General features: G+C 44.7%; 1 protein-coding gene across 1 annotated transcript; it reads left to right on the top strand.

Moving 5' to 3' along the window:
- PANX3 (pannexin 3) lies at window positions 1-24,106 on the top strand. Its single transcript, XM_033917398.1, has 4 exons — window positions 1-181; window positions 13,382-13,524; window positions 17,188-17,402; window positions 23,333-24,106. Exons 1-4 carry the CDS (start codon window positions 1-3, stop codon window positions 24,018-24,020), a joined length of 1,227 nt encoding a protein of 408 aa, XP_033773289.1. The 3' UTR covers window positions 24,021-24,106.
- The last annotated feature ends 405 nt before the right edge of the window (window positions 24,107-24,511 follow it).

Below are 24,511 nucleotides of genomic sequence, written 5' to 3' on the forward strand. Positions count from 1 at the left end.
ATGTCTCTTGCAAACACAGCTGCCGAATACATGCTCTCAGATGCCCTGTTGCCAGATCGCAAGGCCATACACAGCAAACGACTTCGCCTGGAGCTCCCAGCAGACCGAATCCTTAAATTTGTGTCCGTGGGGTTACCTTTACTCCTTGTCTCTCTAGCCTTGGCTCAGGAGATCTCAACTGGTAAGCAATAATTCTGGCTTTGTAAGTGTGCGTGTGTGTTTGTGGGGGGGAGGGGGGGGAGAGGGGGCACTATACATTCTTGAACTGTGAATCTTTGCCTGAAAGCATCTTACAGAACCCCATTATGACCTAACTTTATGGACTGTATAAAAAGTCAGTTTCTGCTCAGGTATAAGTTTGTCAATAATGCTTTTAATGCATTTTAATGCAAAGCATTTTACATTCCATAATAAGAACATAAGTTCAGTGTAAGCCAAAGGCATATGCTAAAAGGATTTAAATTTTAGCCTTTTCAAACCAAGCTCAAGCCAGTTACAATATCAAGTTTCAAGTTTATTATGGTTTGATACCAGGGCTGTTCAAAAAGTATCAGATTTTTATTCATAAAAAATACTTGTATTCAGATACAACAATCTTATACTAATCTCCTTCAACGTAATCCCTTTGGACTGCCACACACTTCTTCCAACGGTTCTGGCATTGTCGGAAGCAGCGCTGGAACGCCTCTTTTGAAACTGTTCGCAACTGGTCCATCGCATTCTGCATGATGTCTTCTCTTGACTGAAATCTGGTCCCTTTCGGGGGCATTTTCAGCTTGGGGAAAAGCCAGAAGCCACACGGAGCCATGTTGGGAATGTCGGGAGCCTGAAGAATCACAGGTGTGTTGTGTTTAGCCAGGAAACTCCGTATCAAATGGGAAGAATGGGCAGGTGTGTTATCGAGATGGAGCTGCCAATTGCCCGCTGCCCACAGCATTATGAAGGTGAATCAGAACCTCTTGGTAGTACCCCTTGGTGATTCAATGATCCTGCATCACCATGCCTCCCTAGCTTTATTTATTTATGCAAGAAAAATTAAGGTCTGATACTTTTTGAACAGCCCTCGTATACCGCTTTAATGCCTTGAACTACCGTTTCCCCAAAAATAAGCCCTAGCATGATTTTTAAAGATGCTCCTAATATAAGCCCTACCACAAAAATAAGCTCTAGTTAAGATCGACCTCCGAAGCACCCTTCCCTGAATGTCCCTGACACTCCCCGACTCCATCCCTGATACTAGTGCTGCCCAATTCACCCCAAAAATTGGACTTGTCAATTCAGCGACCCCCACCCCGGTGAGATCTGACACCACTCCGAGGCCTCCTAAAGTGGCGGCGGCGGCAGTGCTCTGAACAGGCTGCATCGTGGTCTTCTATGCTGGGGCTTTCCCTCTGCCGCATCACAGTGGGAGTGTCAGTGGGGTTCTGCTGCACAGTGGGATGGGAGTGAGGGATAGAAAGATGCTACAGAGGAAGGCCCGGCCTCAGCAGGGAAGACCGCGAAGCAGCCTGTTCAGAGCGCTGCTGCTGATTTTAGAGGCCTCGGAACAGATGTATGTCAGTCTCACAGTGGGAGGGTCAATGGGGTACTGCTGCACAGGGGGATGGGAGGGAGGGATAGAAAGATTCTGCACAAGAGGATGAGTGAGAGGGGAGGAAAGATGCTACACATGGGGGAGAGGGGAGAAAGGAAAGAGGAAGAATTGGGGTGGAGGAGAGAAAAGGAGAGATGATTGCTGTAGATGAAAAAAAATGACATTCCCCGAAAATAAGCCCTAATGCATTTTTTGGACCTAAAATTAATATAAGACACTTTCTTATTTTTGGGAAAACACGGTACTACTGAAAAGGTTTGAGATAAATACAAATAAAGATACATAAATAAATATATTAGTACTATTAGTGCTAAAACGTTCAGGTATAATAGTTATTTCCCTGTCTCTAGAAGGCTTAAAAATGTAAGGGGTCGATACTCAGTGGGTGGTGCTCAGTGTTTTGTTGACCACTGCAGACATTATTCTCGGAGGTTTAATGCCAACAGGGCCTGCGAGGCACTGGTTTTTGCTTCCGTTCCTGTTCTGGCCAAAATCGAGTGGTGAATTTCGGCTGGAACCAAAAGCATCATTTTCGGTTGGCCTCTAATCCAAATCAGTCAGTGGTCCACAGTGTTGAAAAATGCTGAGTATGGCAGACTGAATATTGACTGGGATAAACACAAGACAGCACTAAGCTACCAAACAGATTAAAATAGAGACTACTGAAATTTTCTGTGTTTTGGTAATTCAGTTAAATTACAGAGGAGACTTAACTTCAATTATTTTGCTGTAAAAAAAAAAAAAAAAAGAAAGAAAAAAGCTTCGAACAGCTGAGTGGCAGGAGGCTGCTTTGGGGCTTCCTAAACCGACTCTGCACACGAGTGATTGGATGGGATTACGGATGCCCTCTTCAAAAATTGCATGGGAAGCCGTTTGAACATTGATCGCTATTTGGAAATCAGCCATAAAATTGGTACACAGCAACCTGCATGGTCAACGACCATTTTTAGTGCATCTAACTCCTAGATCTTTTGATCTTGAAGCTGGGGTGGGGGGGTGGGTTGGTAATGCTGTGGAAGTGGTACTCATAGGGCCGGATGCCCAAAACTCTCCGATTGTCTAACAATCATTGTAAAAACAGTTTGACTGGTTTAGTGATGACCTAATTTGCAGAACCAATGCTGTGATAGACTGCTGGTGCCTGCTATCAGGAACCTTAAGCCAGTAAATCAGTCCTTGCAGAGAAAGCACAGTTACTTACCGTAACAGGTGTTATCCAGGGACAGCAGGCAGATATTCTTTACGCATGGGTGACGTCACCGACGGAGCCCCCGGTACGGACCTTTTTAACTAGAAAGTTCTAGTTGGCCGCACCGCGCGTGCGCGAGTGCCTTCCCGCCCGACGGAGGAGAGCGTGGTCCCCAGTTAGTATAAGCCAGCTAAGAAGCCAACCCGGGGAGGAGGGTGGGACGTAAGAATATCTGCCTGCTGTCCCTGGATAACACCTGTTACGGTAAGTAACTATGCTTTATCCCAGGACAAGCAGGCAGCATATTCTTTACGCATGGGTGACCTCCAAGCTAACAGAGAGGGAGGAGGGATGGTTGGCCATTAGGAAAATAAATTCTGGAGTACAGATTGGCCGAAGTGCCCTTCCCGTCTGGAGAATGCATCCAGGCAGTAGTGAGTAGTGAACGTGTGAACTGAGGACCAGGTGGCAGCCTTGCAGATTTCCTCTATGGGTGTGGAACGGAGGAAAGCAACAGAAGCAGCCATAGCTCTAACCCTGTGGGCCGTGACAGCACCTTCCAGTGACAGACCGGCCCGAGCATAACAGAACGCGATGCAGGCCGCAAGCCAGTTGGACAGCGTCCGTTTAGAGACAGGGCGACCTAGACGGTTAGGATCGAAGGTCAGGAAGAGCTGAGGGGACAAGCGGTGAGCCCTTGTACGATCAAGATAGTAGGCAAGGGCACGCTTGCAATCCAGAGCGTGCAACGCCTGTTCCCCAGGATGTGAATGAGGTTTCGGGAAAAAGACAGGCAACACAATGGACTGGTTGAGGTGAAAAGCCGAGACCACTTTGGGAAGGAACTTAGGGTGGGTACGCAGAACCACCTTGTCATGGTGAAAAACAGTGAACGGTGGATCGGCGACCAGTGCATGCATCTCACTAACCTTCCTGGCAGAGGTGATGGCAATGAGGAAAAGCACCTTCCATGTGAGAAGTTTGAGCGAAGTTGTGGCAAGAGGCTCAAAGGGGGGTTTCATGAGGGCTGATAAAACCACATTCAGGTCCCAGACGACAGGAGGAGGCTTCAGAGGCGGTTTGACATTGAAGAGGCCTCTCATGAACCGGGAAACCAGTGGATGAGCCGTGAGAGGTTTTCCAAGGATAGGCTCATGAAACGCAGTGATGGCACTGAGGTGGACTCTGATTGAGGTAGATTTGAGGCCAGCATTGGATAGAGAGAGCAAATAGTCCAGTACAGTTTCCACCGTTAAAGAGGTGGGATCGTGATGACGCCGTAGACACCAAGAGGAGAACCGGGTCCACTTCTGATGGTAACATTGGAGGGTGGCCGGTTTCCTGGAGGCGTCCAAAATGAGACGGACAGGCTGAGACAGATTCTCTGGAGAGGTCAGCCCGAGAGAAACCAAGCTGTCAGGTGGAGCGAAGACAGATTGGGATGCAGTAGAGACTGACGTTGTTGCGTAAGTAGAGTAGGAAACACCGGAAGAGGAATGGGCTCCCTGGAGCTGAGCTGAAGCAGGAGGGAGAACCAGTGTTGGCGAGGCCACCGAGTAGCGATGAGAATCATGGTGGCCCTATCCCTGCGGAGTTTGGATAACGTCCGCAACATCAGAGGAAGTGGAGGAAAGGCATAGAGGAACCGATCCCTCCAGTCGAGCAGGAATGCATCGGGGGTCAGACGATGAGGAGAGAAGAGTCTGGAACAGAACTGGGGCAGCTGATGGTTGTGAGGTGCTGCAAAGAGGTCCACTTGCGGAGTGCCCCAGCGAGCAAAGATGGAGTGGAGTGTGGAAGGGTCCAGAGTCCACTCGTGAGGTTGAAGGATGCGGCTGAGATTGTCGGCCAGGGAGTTCTGTTCGCCCTGGATATAGACAGCCTTGAGGAAGAGATTGCGGGCCATGGCCCAAGTCCAGATGCTGAGAGCCTCCTGACAAAGGAGGCGAGATCCGGTGCTGCCTTGCTTGTTTATGTAGTACATGGCGACTTGATTGTCTGTGCACAGGAGAAGAACCTGAGGGCAGAGAAGGTGCTGGAAGGCCTTGAGAGCATAGAACATGGCTCTGAGTTCTAGGAAATTGATGTGATGTTGACGCTCCTGCGGGGTCCAGAGTCCCTGGGTGCGTAGATCTCCCAGGTGAGCTCCCCACGCATAGGGGGAGGCATCCGTGGTTATGATCATGGAGTGGGGGGGTAGATGAAAAAGTAGACCCCTGGAAAGATTTGAGGAGTTCAACCACCATTGAAGAGATTGCTGAAGAGACGGTGTCACAGAGATGGGATGAGAAAGAAGATCCGTGGTCTGTGATCATTGGTTGGCAAGAGTCCATTGAGGTGTCCTGAGGTGGAGTCGCGCCAGAGGAAGCACATGGACCGTCGAGGCCATGTGGCCCAGGAGGACCATCATCTCTCGGGCAGGAATGGAGTGATGAAGGAGCACCTGACGGCAGAGGTGGAGCAGGGTCCGTTGACGGTCGGAGGGGAGAAACGCCCTCATTAGTGTGGTGTCGAGAACTGCTCCAATGAACTGAAGTCGCTGTGTGGGAAGTAGATGCGACTTGGGGTAGTTGATCTCGAACCCCAGGAGATGGAGGAGAGAGATGGTGTGATGAGTGGCTTGTAGCACAAGTGGAGACGTAGGTGCTTTCACCAACCAATCGTCCAAGTAGGGGAACACCTGGAGGTTGTGAGACCTGAGGAAGGTCGCCACCACAATAAGGCACTTGGTGAACACCCTGGGCGATGAAGCGAGGCCAAAAGGTAGCACTTTGTACTGATAGTGACGGTGCTGTACCTGAAATCGTAGGTAGCGACGTGACGTCGGATTGATTGGGATGTGAGTGTAGGCCTCTTTGAGGTCCAGGGAACATAGCCAGTCGTGCTGAGAGAGAAGAGGGTAAAGCGTGGCAAGGGAGAGCATTCTGAACTTCTCCTTGACGAGACACTTGTTGAGGTCCCTGAGATCGAGAATGGGAAGGAGGTCTCCTGTCTTCTTGGGAACCAGGAAGTAGCGGGAGTAGAATCCCTGACCCCTTTGGTCCGGAGGCACCTCTTCGATGGCATTGAGAAGAAGGAGGGATTGGACCTCCCTCAGGAGGAGGGGGGTTTGGGAGGAGTGAGAAGCAGACTCTACGGGAGGATTGTCTGGTGGAAGAGTCTGGAAGTTGAGAGAGTAGCCGTGGCGGATGATGTTGAGGACCCACTGGTCCGATGTGATGACCTCCCAACGGCTGAGGAAGATGTGGAGACGGCCTCCGATTGGTTGAGGAAGAGGCAATGAAGGCGGGAGACTGGCTATGCCCTGGAGAGAAGAGTCAAAAGGGCTGAGAGGGTTTGGAAGGTGGAAGAGGCTTGGCAGGATGGTTGGACTGAGAATGAGCCTGGGTGTGGTGTTGTTGCTGGCGGGGCCGCCTAGGTTGTTGCGAAGGCGGATTGAGCGGTCTGGCTGAGAACCTGCGTTGATATGAGGACTGTGGTCTGTAAGGTCGAGCAGGTGGAGCCTTTTTCTTGGGTTTAACCAGGGTGTCCCATCTGGTCTCATGGGCCGAGAGTTTCTGGGTGGTGGAATCCAGGGACTCCCCAAAAAGTTCATCCCCAAGACAGGGAGCGTTGGCTAGACGGTCTTGGTGGTTGATGTCCAAATCCGATACTCTCAGCCAAGCCAGGCGGCGCATGGCGACAGCAATGGCAGAGGCACGAGAGGTCAGCTCAAAGGAATCGTAGATAGAGCGGACCATAAATTTCCTCAGTTGAAGAAGACTGGAAATTTATTGCTGGAAAAATGGAATCTTCCTCTCTGGAAGATATTTTTGAAGGGCGGACAGCTGTTGGACCAGGTGTTTCATGTAAAATGAAAAGTGGAACGTGTAATTGTTCGCCCTGTTGGCCAGCATGGCATTCTGGTAGAGCCTCTTGCCAAACTTGTCCATAGTTTTGCCCTCCCTGCCAGGAGGGGTGGAGGCATAAACACTGGACTCAACAAGGAGAGACTCATGGGGCAATTGAGGTTTATCAAACCCCGGGATCGGGATAACTCGGTAAAGGTTATCTAACTTGCGGGGGGCCCCGGGGACCGTAAGAGGGTTCTCCCAGTTTTTATAAAAGGTTTCCCGTAGTATGTCATGCACGGGTAACTTGAGGAACTCCTTAGGTGGTTGTTCAAAATCCAGGGCCTCCAGAAAGGCTTGGGATTTTTTGGAGTCTGACTCAAGAGGGAGAGACAAAGCCGCTGACATCTCCCTGAGGAACTTGGAGAACGAGGATTGCTCAGGTTTGGAAGTGGTATTGGGCGCTGAGGGTTCCTCGTCCGATGAGGAGACATCCTCCTCGGTACCGGGGGGGGATTCTTCCCATAAGTCCGGATCCCGGACCTCCGGGTGCGCGTGCCGAGAAACCAGGGTGGAAGGCTCGGTATGGTGGGTCTTAGATAGAGACTTGCCCGAGCGCACCGAAACGGTACCGGGAGAGGAAGATCGGTGTCGGTCCCGGTCTCGGGAAGAACGGTGCCCCGCCCGGTCCCGAGGCGGATCTGTAGTGGTATGTGAGTGAACTACAGGATGGGCACGGAGTTGTTCAGCCGAGAGAATCGGCATGGACGTATTAAGTGGCACCGATGGGGTGGATACCGGTTGTTCGGCGCGGGGCTCGGGCCGGTCTGGTACCGAAAGGAGCGGTGCCAGGATAGTGGGTAACAGGTGCTGGAGCTGATGCTGCAGCTGTTCCTGTAATTGTGTTTGGAGGATGGCCGCGATGCGGTCATCCAGGGGTGGCACCGGAACCACTTTCTTTTGTTTCGGTTCCATAGGTGCCGCTCGACGCCCCGGCGATGAGGAGGCCGATGATGAGGCACTCACCGAGATCGGGGCGGAGCGTTTCCGGGGCCGGCGTGAAGCCGGTATGGTCGGTGCTGCCACTGTGGCTGGCGGGCGCTCGAGGGAAGAGGAAGGCTTCTTAGCCGGCTTACCTGGCGCCAGCGGCGCCGATGTCGGATCGGGCGTCGTCGAAGTGGTGGGTGTCGATTTTGGCGGTACCGCCGTCGACGCAGAGGATTCCATCGCAGACCCGGTGCCGAATAGGATGTTCTGCTGAATCTGGCGATTCTTAAGTGTTCGCTTTTTAAGAGTGGCACAGCGGGTGCAGGAGTCCGCCCGATGCTCAGGACCCAAACACTGCAAGCACCAATTGTGTGGGTCAGTGAGGGAGATCGGGCGTGCACACCGCTGGCACTTCTTAAAACCTGGCTGCGGGGGCATGAATGGGAATATGGCCTCCGCAAAATCAAACCCGGAGGCCGGTATAGTGGCAACAGGCCCCACCGGGGCTAGTTTGAAAAAAGAAAGTAAAAATTAATTTAATTTTTTTTTTTTAAAGAAAATAAAAGGAAACCCGAAGGTAAGAAAAGTAAAACAACAAGAAAATTCGCGAGCGGGAAGGCAAAAAAGGTAGTTTCAACGGCCGTTGAAAAAACACGCGTCTTCTTCGCTCCGCGGAAACTAAGAAACTGGGGACCACGCACTCCTCCGTCGGGCGGGAAGGCACTCACGCACGCGCGGTGCGGCCAACTAGAACTTTCTAGTTAAAAAGGTCCGTACCGGGGGCTCCGTCGGTGACGTCACCCATGCGTAAAGAATATGCTGCCTGCTTGTCCTGGGATAAAATCACTTTTCCCAAATTGAGGTCATTTCACCTAAACCCACTGGAGGGAGTAGGAGAGCAGGCTTTCTGCCAGACAGGTGCACATGACCCTCTAAGAGTTATTCCACCAACCACCAGAGGGTGGAAGGAGAGCTCATAAAACTTTCCCTACTTGGAAGTTTGGGGCATGGCATCCAGCTCTTAAATGCTAAGGCAAACTGCCTAGAGGCAGAGAGGAGACACCAGGAACAGGGCAAGGACCTCTAAGGGCTGAGAGCCACGGCTAATATGGAGCCCATGGAGTTTGAGATCACTGGGGAAGAGTTCCAGAACTCAGAGAGCCAATTGAGCCAACACATGGAAGTAGAAATTAGCTCTGACTTGTTGAACCAGGAGCCACAAAATATGGATGTTAACTATGGAAATTGAGGCAAGTGAAAAGCTAAGAGCTACTTTTTGTGACAGCGTACACTTTTGGATATTGCTGCTGTTTGCTTGAGAAAACAGAAAATTGTGGAGAGTCAATGTCCAAGCTGATGGCTTTATTGAAACAAATAATCCACATAAATACATCTAGTGCCGGAACCTCTAGAAACATATGGACCCTACACGGTCCGTGTTTCAACACTATTGTCTTCTTCAGGGGTCCCTGCTGGTCCTAAAAGTGAACTTGTGGATTAAAACAAAGGAGAGAATAGAGTCAATTTCTTTTGCTGTTTGCTTGAAACATTTTTATTTTTTTCTTTGTTTGCTGAAAAGACTATGAGAAGCTCTTTGAAAGTTTTTATTTTTTCCTTTTTGGCGTAGCTCAGTGTCTCACAAACTTTCCAGCAGGCCGGAAGGCACCTGGATGTTGATGCCTGACGTATTGACGTCTGTGCATGCGCAGAGGCCCGTCTGGCCGCGGCCCCGCTGGTGGAGGGATCTGGGAGGTGCGGGGGAGAAAAGGAGAGACGCTGGCCAGGAGAGACATCTGCGCTGGCTGACTTCCTACAGGATGTGCCTCTCGCCACGAGAGGCACGTCCTGTAGGCAGGCAGCCGGTATAGACGACTCTCCTCCTCGCCAGTGTGTCACGACACACAGTTGGCGATACACTGGCATAGCTCCAAGGAAGTTGGGGAGTTTGTGTTGCCTTGTGGTGAAAATATGGGCCTAGTGATTAAAGTGTTTCATCGCATAAACTCACAACTCTCATCCCAGCACAGGCATGTGCTGGGGAGCCAGTACACAGCACTGGTGAATGCTGTTGCTTGACTGTGAAGCCATTAGAGAAAGAACCCAGAAGATTTTGAAAGTTTACTTTGAAAAACAAATAACCAAACGGGAAAAGGGGACTGTGAAAGACAGAACTTGACCAGCTGAAGCAGAACTTTTGAGAGTTGTTTCTTATGCTGAAGAAACAGTGCCCCTACAAGTGGTGTGCACAGCACTGTGGGACACTATAGCTGTTCTGTGCCAGCATACACCGGAGAGCATTTTTTTTTTTTGTATATTCTTTTACATTATCAGTGATGTACTAATAAGTATTACTTGGGGCGCATCCTGACACGCCAACCTGTTTTCTTTTTTGTGCAGTGCTTTAATGCTGAAAAGTGAAACCTTTTTGTTTGAATCCTGGTTACAATAAAGGTTTGTTTTTCTGTTGAAAGTCCCTCTGTGGTTGTCTGAGAGAGTGGTTTAAAAGATGACTCTCAGGTCTCCAGTGAAACCCTGAACTTGGATAAGGAGTGCAACGCTTGATTCTTGTCACAAGCCCCACAGAGATCTATTTGCCTGGAGGTGGCTGTGACAATGCACATGTGATCTTTTAGGGAGGGAGGCAAGTCATCATTCAACAACATTTAATTGATATATATAGGGTCAATGATTGCAGTTAGAGGAGAAGCCCTGATGCATGTTCCCTGGCCAAAGGGAGCAGGTGCTCCAGATCCAGCATAACTCAGGGCCCCATAAGTAAAAGTGGCCCTCAACACAGGGCCTACTCTGATCTAGCATCTTCTTTTTCTCTCTTCCCCTACCCTGGTGCAGCTGCTTCCCAAGGATAAAAAATGGCATAAAGGCACAGAATCACCATCCCCTTCCTGGACCCAGAGGGATAGGACTGGCAGACCCAAGAAATGTGCAGACTGACAATGCAGCAACATTACATTATGCCACTTTTTTATTCCCATGAAGCAAGGTTGGCTGTGCTGCTGGACCAAGAATGGGCACTGCTGGACAAGTGAAGAAGGGGGCAAGTTGGGAGTGGGGAAGCATCTTAAAATTTTGCCTAAGCCACATGGATGGTTAATGCAGTCTTGCCCCTGGCTGAGGATGGCCTGTGCAATGAGTACTTTCAAAAACACTAAACCCAACGTAGAAAGAATGTATAAATCATGCAAAAAAAGTGATTATTTCACAATGAGCCAAAGGTAGCCACATTATCTGTACTCTAATGAACAATAAACTATAGATCAAATGTGAGTATAAGGACCTATTGTTCGTTAGAGTACAGATAGTGTGGCTACAAAATATATATCTCTGAGTTTGGCTCATTGTGAAAAAAAATCACTTTTTTGCTGTGCAATGAGTGGGCAAAAGAGAGCTGAAAAAGGATATCAAATAATAATGATAAATAACTGAGTAGCTGCAAATGGAGGTTCATGGGAATGGATCTCAGCCACAATTTCCCAATTGATGAGGAAGGCCAAAAAAAGGGAGAAAACTGCAAGTTCCCCCTGCCTTCTCTACAAAAATCCATAGAAAATAATAGGGCAGTAGGTAAAGAGGTACCAGATGTCACAGGTTTCTGTGCCTTGATATTAAGTTTTCTGGGTTATTGCTGCCATCTAGTGTTCAGATAAGGTTTTGTGTTTATTTTTTTGCTGCAGTTTACATATTTGCACACTTAAAAAAAAATAAACAAAATACCTCATATTTATCACTTCAGGTCCTCAAGGTCAGATTAAGCAAGCCCTAGGTTTGTCCCACTGCATGTATGAATTTGCAGTTCTGACAAGAGAGGTTAGGTTGCTTCTCTTTAACAGCTGTACTCTGCAAACAGCAGCACAAGTGAGTCACATTTATGCCCTAACTCTGAAATAAAATATTTGTGTTCTACTGAGCGTGTGGATATCCTGAAAACCCGACTGGCAAGGGGGTATTCCAGGACCGAATTGAGAAACACTGAAATAGACAACAGCCACCCCCTCTCAGGGTTATCTTTTAAAAAAAGCTGGACCTGGACATCACGGGGCGCTAATTGGTATTCTCTCTCTCTCTCTCTCTTCTGCCTCTTTCATTGTCCTGACTGAGTGTAGTTCATGTCTGGTCCACGAATGGCAATATATAAGCACTTTCATTTCCATATACAACTACATACACACATCCAGTGTTAGTCATTACAGGCCCATAGCCCAGATCCTGAGATTCCAGACCTAGAGACCTATCAACCGAGTTCATGAGAATCAACTGCTTTAGGCTTCACAGAATAAAAACGATTTTAACTGTCTTAAAATGTTCCACTGACAAAGCAATAATAGTATAACATTCCAGAGTGAGGGCCTCAGAACACTAAAAATCCTCTGAGGAACTGAGTTCAATCCAAGAACTCCAGCATTTCTCTTTTCCCTTCCTTCCCTGTACCTGTGGTCTTCTGCATTTCTCTTCTTCCTTAACTTGCTCATCCTTAATCTAGTCTATGGCATCCAGTATCTGGGTCAGCAATCCATTCCCTTCCCCCTCCCCCTATGTTTAGCATCTCTCTCCTTCCCTACCACCCCACTGTCACCACCAGACATTTATTCCCTTCTCTCCCCCAGGGTGATGACTCCATTAGCTGTTTAAGAGGCCAATCAACTCGGGCCTTGAGCTTATGCAGCTGAAAGAGTTGCCGCTCAGGGGAGCAAGGTAAGGGGATAAACACCCCCTCCCCCATTAAGTGAGTCAAGAAAGAAAAGTTTTCGAAGTGCCGTGGTATCTGTGACACTCTCTTTTTTTATGCTTATGCTCTGACCAATTTAGCACTAACTGGATCAGGGCTAGTGCTAGACATGATGGGGCCTAGGGCAGATGCTAGGGAGGCCTAAAGCTTGCATTCAGGCTGACCCGCTTTGAATTTAAGGCAGGTTTGGCACCCCAAGTAGTATGGGGGCCCAGGGCAATTGCTCTGTTTGTCCACCCCTAATGTCAGCCCTGATCTGGATAGTACTGGCGTAGACTGGGGTCAGAACATGGGCAGAGCCAGAGGTTATCTAGTTTGAAAAAAGCCGCTAACCAGATACTATTTCTGGGTCAGCAATCAAACCAGCTATTCAGCACCGGTTGGAATCCAGGTACTGGTACTGAATATCTGGTTTCATTTTCAAGTTTTAAGTTCATAAATAATTTGATATACTGCCTGATCAGGCTTCAAGGCAGTTTACGGAGTTTAAAAGGAGAAAACAAAAAATATATTATAATCAATTGGTCAGCAGGTAATAATGTGACACATAATAAAACAAAGACAAAAACCGAAACGTTAGGGAAAATGGGGAAGAACTACATTAACTGCTGCGGTTAAATATTGGGTCCGATGTTCTCTCAGGGTTTACGCAGCTGGCATCGTGCTTATTGCAGGTTTCCGGGTCTCGTTGCAACAAGCAAATATCAGGCCCTTTAATATTTTATTTATTTATTCATTCAATTTTCTATACTGTTCTCCCAGGAGAGCTCAGAATGGTTTACATGAGTTTATTCAGGTACTCAAGCATTTTTCCCTGTCTGTCCCGGTGGGCTCACAATCTATCTAATGCACCTTGGGCAATGGAGGGATTAAGTGACTTACCCAGGGTCACAAGGAGCAGCGTGGGTTTGAACCCACAACCTCAGGGTGCTGAAGCAGTAGCTTTAACCACTGCACCACACTCTCCCCTTTATATATTTTTAATGTGTGTGAAGTCCATCTAAGTTTACTAAAGAGCTTTATTTTTGCTTTTGCAGGATCACAGATCAGTTGCTTCCCTCCTAATAATTTCAGCATAAGACAGGCAAGCTATGTGGACAAATATTGCTGGGACTCTCTGATGCACTATGAATTTGATAACAGCGGTACTCCTACAAACAAGTCCTTATGGATTCACAAGGTGACAACTGCACTCATGGTAGAAGAATGATACCGATCACAATGAAATAAAATATTTTTGATAAATAAAGGGGCTGATTCTATAAACGGCACCTATATATTAATAAAAAGGCTCCAGCCGCATGTCAATCACACTTAGGTGCCATTTACAGAATCGAGACTAGAGGCACCTATGTAAAAACTTAAGTCGCCTGAAATGTAGGCGAGGGTTTTAAAGGCCTACATGTCGGGCATCTATGTTTCTGTTGAATCGCACATAGCGGTGTCTAACTAACGCTCTGCCCATAGAAATGCCCACTCAGGCGTTAGGCACTGCTAAGTGCATTGCGATAGGTGCCTATCTTTTATAGAATCAGACAGGTACATGTCACCTGATAAATTTTTTTTAAACCAATTATTGAGGCTGTTAAGGATATTTTGCCAATTAAGTTAGGTACCTAACTTTAGACACCCATATTAGAATCAGCCCAAAAGTGTATGAACACAAAAAGAGTGAACTACCATGTTTCCCCCAAATTAAGAAAGTATCTTATATTAATTTTGGGTCCAAAAAAACACACTAGGGCTTATTTTGGGGGATGTCTTATTTTTTTCATGTACAAAAATCATCTCTCCCTTCCTCTCCTCTACCCCAATTCTTCCTCTATCCTTCCCCCTCTCCCATCCCCTTGTGCAGCAGAACCCTACTGACCCTCCCACCGTGAGACTGACATTCCTCCGCTCCGAGGCCTCCTAAAGCAGCAGGGATGGGGGTTACTGAATCGACGAGTCTGATTTTTTCAGCAAATCAGGCAGCACTAGTGTCAGGGATGGAGTCAGGGTCATTTGGGTGTGGGGGGGACTTTGGGGGTCGATCTTATCTAGGGCTTATTTTTGGGGTAGGGCATCTTTAAAAATCATGCTAGGGCTTATTTTCGGGATAGTTCTTATTTTTGGGGAAAACAGGGTAGTTTCTATCATGCATAATAATAATCAATTATTGATGTCAATTGGCTTCAATTGGGAGTTGCATGCAAATCTCGCAGCGCACTATTCTTTAACACTATACACACACAACTCCTGGATACAACTCCAAAAGGGGGCATGGCCCTGGGAGAGGCATGGGCAGATTACGGACATTCTCACAAGAGGAATGAGGCGTCACGGAATTTGTAGAATCCACTCCTACCGTATGCACCATGATTTACTCCAGGTTTTAGTTGGCATAAACCCTCGCCACCACAATTTGACACGGGAATTGACTTGAAGCACTATTCTATACGTGATGTGCAACTCTGAGCATCATGTATAGAATAATGCTCCATGCCAATTTTTTTCGGCACCATTTACTGAATCTAGTCCTAAATGGGAAGATAATTTACAGTTAAGAGTTCAAATATGGTGTCACACCCCTCGTCAACCAATTCAGTTGCACGCACATCTCAGGATCACACCCAAAATTCAGCACATATTTTTTTAGCGCCATATATACAATCCGGGAGGGGGGGGGGTTGGCTGGAAATAAAAATATGTTAGAGTGTAGCTTGGGAATCATACATAGACCAATTTTAGTCAATACAGAGTAGAAGGGGGCACTGAAAAGTTCTCAGCCCAGCCGAGAATGGCATGGATATTGTTCAATCGATGATCTGAATCAATGTCAAAACATAGAATTTCATTTCTGCAAACTGGCACTTAATGAAGTAAGATAACACTCTTTTTAGCTACAGAGGCAAAATAATGATCGGAATTTAGAAAGTTGGTTGGTTGGGCTGAGAGCTTTTCAGTATCCCCTCGTAAGCCAAAGCATACTTATAAGTCTAAAGTATGAGGGTCATTTCATAAATAATGCACACAATTATTTTTTTTTTTTTAATGTTTTACTTTTTTTCCAAGTATTTCTTTACAATCCTTCAATATAGTCTCCCTGCTTTGCAATGACCGAGTCCCAACATCCGGGAAGCTTCATTAATCCATCCAAGACACTGTTTTGTTCAGTTGCCGAATGGCTCGGGTACCGGAGGAAGAAAGCTCTTCCAGAGATGCAAAACGATGTCCACGCATAGCTTGTTTCAACTTTGGAAAAAGGTCAGTCTGGTGGACTCATGTCTGGACTATAAGGAGCATGAAGTAACACCTCACAGCCGTATTCATGCATTTTTTCAATGACGAGTGGAAAGTTTCATCTTCCCCACGACCAAAAAAATTTTGATGAGCTCAATCAAAAGTCAAACAAATGATGATTTTTGCTTATGATCATGAAGGCATCATCATCACAGACAAAGTTCCTTGTGGAAGAAGTGTCACAGCAGTGTATTATTGTGATTTTTTGCAAAAAATGCATAGAAAAATGCACAAAACCCGACCTCAGTTGCTCTTGGCTGGGCCACTCATTCTTCACGACAACGCTCGCCCGCACATAGGGAATGTCATTGAAAAACTACACAAATATGGCTGGGAGGTGTTACCTCATGCTCCCTACAGTCCAGACACGAGTCCACCAAACTTCGACCTTTTTCCAAAGTTGAAACAACCTATGTGTGGACATCGTTTTGCATCTCTGGAAGAGCTTTCTTCCGCCGGTACCCAAGCCATTCGGCAACTGAACTGAACTGAACTATTCTTGGATGGAATAATGAAGCTTCCTGGACATTGGGACTCTGTCATTGCAAAGCATGGAGACTATATTGAAGGACTGTAAAGAAATACTTGAAAAAAAATAAAACATGTAATTTTTTTTTTTTTTTGTATTAAATTTAATAAAGATCCTGGCACATTATCTCATGCTTTTTGGTTGTGTCCTTTGATCAACTCATTTTGGTCTGCCATCCTATTATTTTTGGGTTCTTTATGGGGTAATTTGATAGTGGGTTGACCTAGGGGAAAAATTGTTGGTAAAGCATCAGCTTTTGGGGTTTTTGGTCAACTAAAATGTCTTTTATTTCAGAAAGCCTGTATGATTGGGCATAAATGTATTATGCAATTTTGGTTGCAGAAAGAATCTCCAAGTTTTTGGCATTGGAGGAATCAATTACATCGCTTTTTTTTTTTTGAGAGTTGGGAGGTTTGAGGTTCGCCTAAAAAGTTCGTGTTTTTATAGAGGTTTGGAATCCTTAAATTCAGAATCTTTCACCAAAAATACAAAGTTTGGTTATCAATGATTTATTATGAAAATTAGGTTTACTAATTACATTCCAGTTATTTATTTTAATTATTTATTTTTGTCAATTTTCATCCAGGGTGAAGGATTTCATTTAGGGGAAAATAGTGGGTAGGGGATGGAATTAAGGGGGGGTGTAGATAAGATTGAATTAATTCATATGGAAATTAAATTTGAAAGAATGATTTAAATTTGTATGAAATATTATTGTAATTCTTATTGTATTGAATGTATTTTTGTATTATCCCATTGTACTGATTATTTGATTCTTTCAATAAAAATTGTTATACATAAAAAAACAACCAAAAAACATGTAAATTAAAAAAAAAATAGTGTGCATTGTTTATGAAATGACCCTCATAGATTACATGTCTAGAAGACTACTGTAAGCTCATTGCCAATGTAACTTAGTATCAATGTAGTATAGCGGGATCATACTGTAGATCACTAATAATCCCACCTTGTTAAAGGGGGGGGGGGAGGCTATAACTAAATAAACCCACTGTGCTATGTTTGTTTCTATAGATTTTTCCCTACTCCTTGCTGGTCATTGCTGTGACTATGTACTTTCCTACACTGCTTTGGAGATATACTGCAGCATCATCTCTAAACTCAGATCTATTCTTCATTATTGACGAACTGGACAAGTCCTACAATCGTTCCATCAGGCTAGTCCAACATATTATGAAGGTACAGCAGACATGCCCCGATTCTCAAGTGTTTTGGGCTGAGCTTGAGAAGTAAGTAATTACAGTCTTATTAGTGGTTTTCTGGTTTTAAAAGGGGCTTAGTTTTGAACTGTGTAATAAGGACCACATTAGTGTCTTATATGATGTCTCAATTTCTAACCTGATTTTCCAAAATAACATTCAAAGCAGCGAACAAGTGAGATAACAACAGCTGCATAACAGTCGTAGTCCTATTCTGTACTGTCACTGCCACCTTGATGATTTTACCTGAGTTGTGTGATCTAGGAACCTGTGGGGTTTGACATCAGCAGCATTCCCCTTTAAAAGATACTGAGCAGCTGAACTGGCAGGTTTTATTTCATATAACTTGTATGTGCTTCTCAACTAGGGTTACCTTATGGCTCTAGAAAAAGGAGGACGGATTAAGGTATCCGGGTTTTACTTCCACCATATGGCTCCAGAAAAAGGACGAATTAAGACGTCCAGGTTTTACTCTCATTGAAAGCAATGGGAGTAAAGCCTGGATGTCTCAATCCGTCCTCCTTTTTCTGGAGCTATATGGTAATCCTATTATCAACTGACCTTATTATCGTAGGTTTTACTTTTATTTGTGTGAATTAATTAGTTACATTTAAAATGTATAGTTTCCACTACAATCACAGTTTGTATGGGGAGATATGTGGCCTGAGAGAGTACAGAACATAAGAATACTATAGGGAAGAATCCTGATTGCTCTAGACTCCGAGTTCTCATTGTCTGTCCTAGTTCTGACTGACAGTCCCAAACTTGAAGGGCTAAAGTTAGGACCCAAAGTGGTGAACTGGGTCAGAAACTGGCTGTCGGACAGACGCCAGAGGGTGGTGGTTAATGGAAGTCGCTCGAAGGAAGGAAAGGTGACTAGTGGAGTCCCTCAGGGTTCGGTGCTGGGGCCAATCCTGTTCAATATGTATGTAAGTGACATTGCTGAAGGGTTAGAAGGAAAAGTGTGCCTTTTTGCAGATGATACCAAGATTTGTAACAGAGTAGACACCGAAGAGGGAGTGGAAAATATGAAAAAGGATCTGCAAAAGATAGAGGAATGGTCTAATGCCTGGCAACTAAAATTCAATGCAAAGAAATGCAGAGTAATGCATTTGGGGATTAATAATAGGAAGGAACCGTATATGCTGGGAGGAGAGAAGCTGATATGCACGGACGGGGAGAGGGACCTCGGGGTGATAGTGTCCGAAGATCTAAAGGCGAAAAAACAGTGTGACAAGGCAGTGGCTGCTGCCAGAAGGATTCTGGGCTGTATAAAGAGAGGCGTAGTCAGTAGAAGAAAGAAGGTGTTGATGCCCCTGTACAGGTCATTGGTGAGGCCCCACTTGGAGTATTGTGTTCAGTTTTGGAGACCGTATCTGGCGAAAGACGTAAGAAGACTTGAGGCGGTCCAGAGGAGGGCGACGAAAATGATAGGAGGCTTGCACCAGAAGACATATGAGGAGAGACTGGAAGCCCTGAATATGTATACCCTAGAGGAAAGGAGAGACAGGGGAGATATGATTCAGACGTTCAAATACTTAAAGGGTATTAACGTAGAACAAAATCTTTTCCAGAGAAAGGAAAATGGTAAAACCAGAGGACATAATTTGAGGTTGAGGGGTGGTAGATTCAGGGGCAATGTTAGGAAATTCTACTTTACGGAGAGGGTGGTGGATGCCTGGAATGCGCTCCCGGGAGAGGTGGTGGAGAGTAAAACTGTGACTGAGTTCAAAGAAGCGTGGGATGAACACAGAAGATTTAGAATCAGAAAATAATATTAAAGATTGAACTAGGCCAGTTACTGGGCAGACTTGTACGGTCTGTGTCTGTGTATGGCCGTTTGGAGGAGGATGGGCAGGGGAGGGCTTCAATGGCTGGGAGGGTGTAGATGGGCTGGAGTAAGTCTTAACAGAGATTTCGGCAGTTGGAACCCAAGCACAGTACCGGGTAAAGCTTTGGATTCTCGCCCAGAAATAGCTAAGAAGAAAAAAAAAAAAAAAAAAAAAAAAATTTTTTAAATTGAATCAGGTTGGGCAGACTGGATGGACCATTCGGGTCTTTATCTGCCGTCATCTACTATGTTACTAAGTTAGTGAAGATTGGCCTGACAATTAGACACTGACTGAATTTCAGTTTCAGTAATGGCACCAAAACTGACCCAAAATCCTTTTTCTTTTTGGCCAAGTATTTTCAATGGAAGCCCAAAATTTGTAGTTTGGTCCATTTGTCTCCCTCCCTCACCCTCTGAACAGGAGTTGCCCCTCCTCACGCCACCTTTAGGACTCCATGGGCCTGTCTTAAACTTTCTGGAGGTTTAAGGGTGTAGCTGGGATAGGAACAATTCCCAATTACTCTTGCTCACTCTAACTCTGCTCACAAAATGGCTGCTATGACTAGGGCATCACTCCTGCACTGATACTACAGACCTCCAGGGATTGTAAGGCAGTAGGAAGGGGGAAGGATAGGAAGGGTTTTGTTTTTTTGGTACTACTATTTCAAGTAATGCAGTTATGATCTTGATAGTTTATATGGTAAATAGGATGGTCCGAAACTCCGAATAAGTGCTTTTGGTACAAATTTTTATTAGTAATTTAAGCCTGTAAATTTGGGATGATAAGCTCCTTAGGAATTAGCCTTGCAGTGGAGTCATAATATCACCTGTCACACTCCAAGTGTGGTGTAAAGTCAGTCACTGTAAAAGTACCATGGTTTTTAGGTTCCATTTTCATTAGCTGCTGCCCTTATGTGTGGAGGCTATTTTGCTTGGAGGCAAGATACAGTCTTTCATTATTTAAATTATGTTCTGGCTTGGATACTTTGGATTTAGCAGAGGGATGCAGACTGTAAAATTCTGACAATCCCCAGTGGACCCCACTGGTTCTCATTCACACAACCAAACTTGAGCTTTCAGTTTTGGCCAAAACCAAGCAATGACTTTCGGCTGCAGTTTTGGTTTCAGCAGAAACTTTAAAACGCTGTTTCATTTGCCCTCTAGTTTAAATCACCTGTGCAGTGCTATCCGGGCATTTTCAGTGGCACTTAACGGGATAGTGCTGCTGAAAATGTCTGGTTAATGCTCAATCTGAAATTGGTTATTTTGGGGGCGGAGTGAGCATGGGGCATTGACGCCATTTGTGAAAGCTTCAGGTTTGAAAATAATTCTACATGCAAAATGACACCAGCGCAAGGTTTTAAAATTATAACCAGGATTTATTGAATTATTGGTTCTATTTTCCCATTATTAGATCAAAAGAACAGCATAATTGCTTACGTTGCGCTCATGGGAGATCATCATCGTGGCCAAAGACTGGCCTTCTCACAATGGTCTCGTTTTTCTATCTCATTACAGTCTATTATATAACTTTTGGTTTAGTGACATCATCAAGTTTGACGACCAATAACATTTCTCTGGGTGGTCTTAAAGTTTAGACAAAGAAACATTCCTCCATGTTTAAAAGTTAGTCAAAGTTTCAGATGATTTCTGAATTAACATTAACATTCAAAAGAATTCACAATTATTAACAATGGTAAATTCTCAGTCCTTCCATGCTGACAAGTTCTGAGTCTTAAAGGAAAAAAACTCCTAAGCTGACAGATTCAAATTGCACAGCCTTACACAGAAATCTTACTCAGGAGAAAAAGGGGGGGTTAAATCCCCCTCTCCTCTCCCTGAAGCGTGGGCTTCCAATGCCCCCCTTCTCCCTATTCTTGAGACTGACTCTAATCACTTCCAGATGTTGTGCTCAAGATTTTTTCTTAGTGTTTCTGCTTATAAAACCATTTATATATTACCACATATTACATTCATGGGCCCCAAACATTCATAATTTCATTCATATCTTGGCCATTCATACTTCATACATTTTATATCTCAGTTTGGAATATGGAATTTAATATGCTTTTCCTAACTGGCCTGAGCACATCTGTTAACAATTAGAACCACGAGGCTAAAGGCGGGAAGCTGAACAAAGAACAGAAACTATTCACTGGCACAAGATGCTGACCTAAGACAGGACAGTCATAGTACATACAAAAGAACCTAAACTGGGCTCCATGTAATCATGTAATCATGATTTCCACCATGATTTAGCTCAACAGCAAAGTACACAAGAAAACACCATTCTTTTCCTTATATTAATCTTTAGTGTGTTTTTTCTTCTGGCCTTAGCTACATTATATTTAAATGTTTTATTCACCTGTTTTTCCGTACGCTTCTATTTGGGCGCGGTCCTTAACTAACACAGATGTTTGTCTAACTAGAATTACCCAGAATCATACGAAAAACTGGCGCTACAAAAATACTGCACTATCATGCTTCTGACATCCATCTCAATATCGTCCCATAACGAGCACACTAGCCACGACGAGCCACGATTCAGGAGCCAGCACATAACTATTTAAATGGCATATTTAGCACTTAAACACATCAATAGAACTGCATAAAATGTAGTGGCTCATCATAGCCAGTTAAGTCCCAAATATTTCACTTAATCAGCTGTTAGCTGACTCCCTAAACCCAGAAATTCAATGCCAGAGCTCAGACATTGTCCACAATAGAATTTCCAGGTGTAATGCCAGATGTGGTTAGCACAATGTTGATTAATGTCAGCTGAATCAGGCCTAATTAGACTAGAGGTTTTAAACTACACTATAACACAATAAACAGGACAAATAAAGACAAGATTGTCTGTTTATTTATATTGTTCATTTTCATTTTTAGAGTGCATGAGTATGTTCCTGATACCGCCATTAGTTAGAACAAAGCCATGTTGAGCCCTAGAGCAGTGGTTCCCAACCCTGTCCTGGAGGACCATCAGGCCAATCGGGTTTTCAGGCTAGCCCTAATGAATATGCTTAAGAGAGATTTGTATATAATGGAAGTGATAGATATGCAAATCTGATCCATGCATATTCATTAGGGCAATCCTGAAAACCCAATTGGCCTGGTGGTCCTCCAGGACAGGGATGGGAACCACTGCCCTAGAGCACGTTTTCTAAGGACTTTGACGGAATAAGGATTACTTGGTGACAGCCATCACTTCTGTGTTTGTTTGTTTTTAATTGGTTTTATATGGGCCTAAGAAGTAAATATATTAGTTGCAATCAATACAAAATACAGCCACTAAAATTTAAATGGATCATATCTCTTTTGTTTCAAGATTTTTGCATTGGTTGCCTATCGAAAGCCAAATGAAATTTAAGGCAAATATTCTTCTTCCTTACCGTATATACTTGAATGTAAACTGAGATATTTGGGCCTAAAAGTGGTCAAAAAATTGGGGGGGGGGGGGGTCTCAGTTTATATTCGAGTCTATCCCCCTCCCTCTCAGTAGTAATCCTTCTACTTCTCTATTGCCAGTGTCTCCCCCATCCTGAAAAGGCATGACTTAACCCCCTCCCAGATCCAGCAGCAGAATCTCCAGGACTACTATTTCTATAGCGCTACCATACGCACGCAGTCACAAAGAGTATGCTTTCCTGGTGGTCTAGTGGTGCATTGGGGCAGTTCAGATTGACCTGGAATACCAATGAGTAGAAAGAAGCTGCTATCTCTCCCTCCTCCCCCCCCCCCAATAAAACAAACAAAAGAAAAACTTAACTGAAAAAAAACTTAACTGAAAAATTGGGGAATTTGGATTCAGTGTCAAAGTTATCTAGTTACCCCTGTCCTGAAGACAAAATATTTGGCCCATCACGGTTCTGAAATTATATTTCAAAGCATTTTGGTATATGCAAGCCCTGATTCTACAAACAGAGGAAGTCCCAGTATCAGCATAAGGGTATCAGAAATCCAGAACTGGCCTAAGATCTCACTGCTGAAACTGAGTAGTTTGGCTACTCTGCAATGGCCTTTCCAATACAAACTCTGAAGGAGGAAAAAATGTATTATAAATTGTAGTTTAAGCAGCCTTTAAATGAATGAAAACAAATTTACTAATTTTCTTTTTTTTTATTTTAAGGGCTCGAAGTGAGAGATACTTTGAATTCCCTCTCTTGGAAAGATACCTAGCCTGTAAGCAGCGATCTTACTATCTTGTAGGAATGTATTTCTTGAAAAATATCCTCTTCCTCATTTTCATCACTGTAACCTGCCTGTACTTAGTCTTCTTCCACATCAACATTCTGTATCAGGATGAGTTTAACTGTGACATTAGGTCAGGACTTCTGAAAACTGACCCAACTATACCTGCTTTAATTCATTGCAAACTGGTGTCATTATCTGTGTTCCAGGTCATCAGTATCTCCAATGGTGCTGTATATGTTCTCCTAGTACCCATAATAATCTATAATCTGGTTAAATTCTGTTGCTGGGACAAACGTTTTCTCTCCGTTTATGAGATGCTTCCAGCTTTTGATCTGCTCAGTAAAAAAATGCTCGGTTGCCCTGTTAATGACCTAAATGTCATCATTCTTTTTCTCCGGGCAAATATTTCTGAACTGAAGTCCTTTAGTCGATTAAATGTGTTATGTGTACTAAAAGACAGCACTTCACAAGATCAAAACATTGACACAATAGTGGACTTCATGACTCTCCTTGCTGGCGTGGAAATGTCAAAACCTAAAATTCTGGACAATACAGTGTGCCCTCAAGATCCACATGATTTGTATCCCCATAATGAATGCTATGGTAAGTTCCAATCTCATTAGCTATTGGGAAGGAAATTTTGAGAGGCCAGGGAATGGCAGGACTGTGGAGACATTATCCTTCTGGTCCTGCAAGGTTTTTTCAAAGGAAAACTGCATATGGGATTTTCCTTTAAAAATGCATTCAAAATTGGGAACATGACTTCCATTTTTATATGTACATCTCCTGTTTGTTCTTCCATTTTGCCTTTCCTCTCGTGCTCTCCCTTAAGAGCAGATGATTTTGAGGGGACAAACAAACCAATCTCCAGCCCCCAACCCTACACTGTCTAGCTCATTTGTCTTCACTCTGTCCTCAAGGGCTACCACTCAGGATTTCAGATTACTTATAATGAACATTCATGAGAGATCTGCAAGTCTGTCTTTTGTATATTCATTAGGGATATCCTAAAAGCCTGACAAAAATTGCCATCAGACTAGTGCTGCTTGATTCGTGATTCGAATCGATTCTCCGATTCACTTTTGGTGAATCAATTTACTATTAAAGAAAATTG

Source organism: Geotrypetes seraphini, chromosome 13 (genome assembly GCF_902459505.1).
Source record: "Geotrypetes seraphini chromosome 13, aGeoSer1.1, whole genome shotgun sequence".
Taxonomy (NCBI): Eukaryota; Metazoa; Chordata; class Amphibia; order Gymnophiona; family Dermophiidae; genus Geotrypetes; species Geotrypetes seraphini.

Bases quoted from the DNA above. Each gene is read 5' to 3' on its own strand.
- PANX3 (XM_033917398.1), top strand. From the start codon at position 1: ATGTCTCTTGCAAACACAGCTGCCGAATACATGCTCTCAGATGCCCTG. The intron at 13,525-17,187 runs GTGACAACTGCA...TTGTTTCTATAG, and splicing joins AGTCCTTATGGATTCACAAG to ATTTTTCCCTACTCCTTGCT. The intron at 17,403-23,332 runs GTAAGTAATTAC...TTTTATTTTAAG, and splicing joins TTTTGGGCTGAGCTTGAGAA to GGCTCGAAGTGAGAGATACT.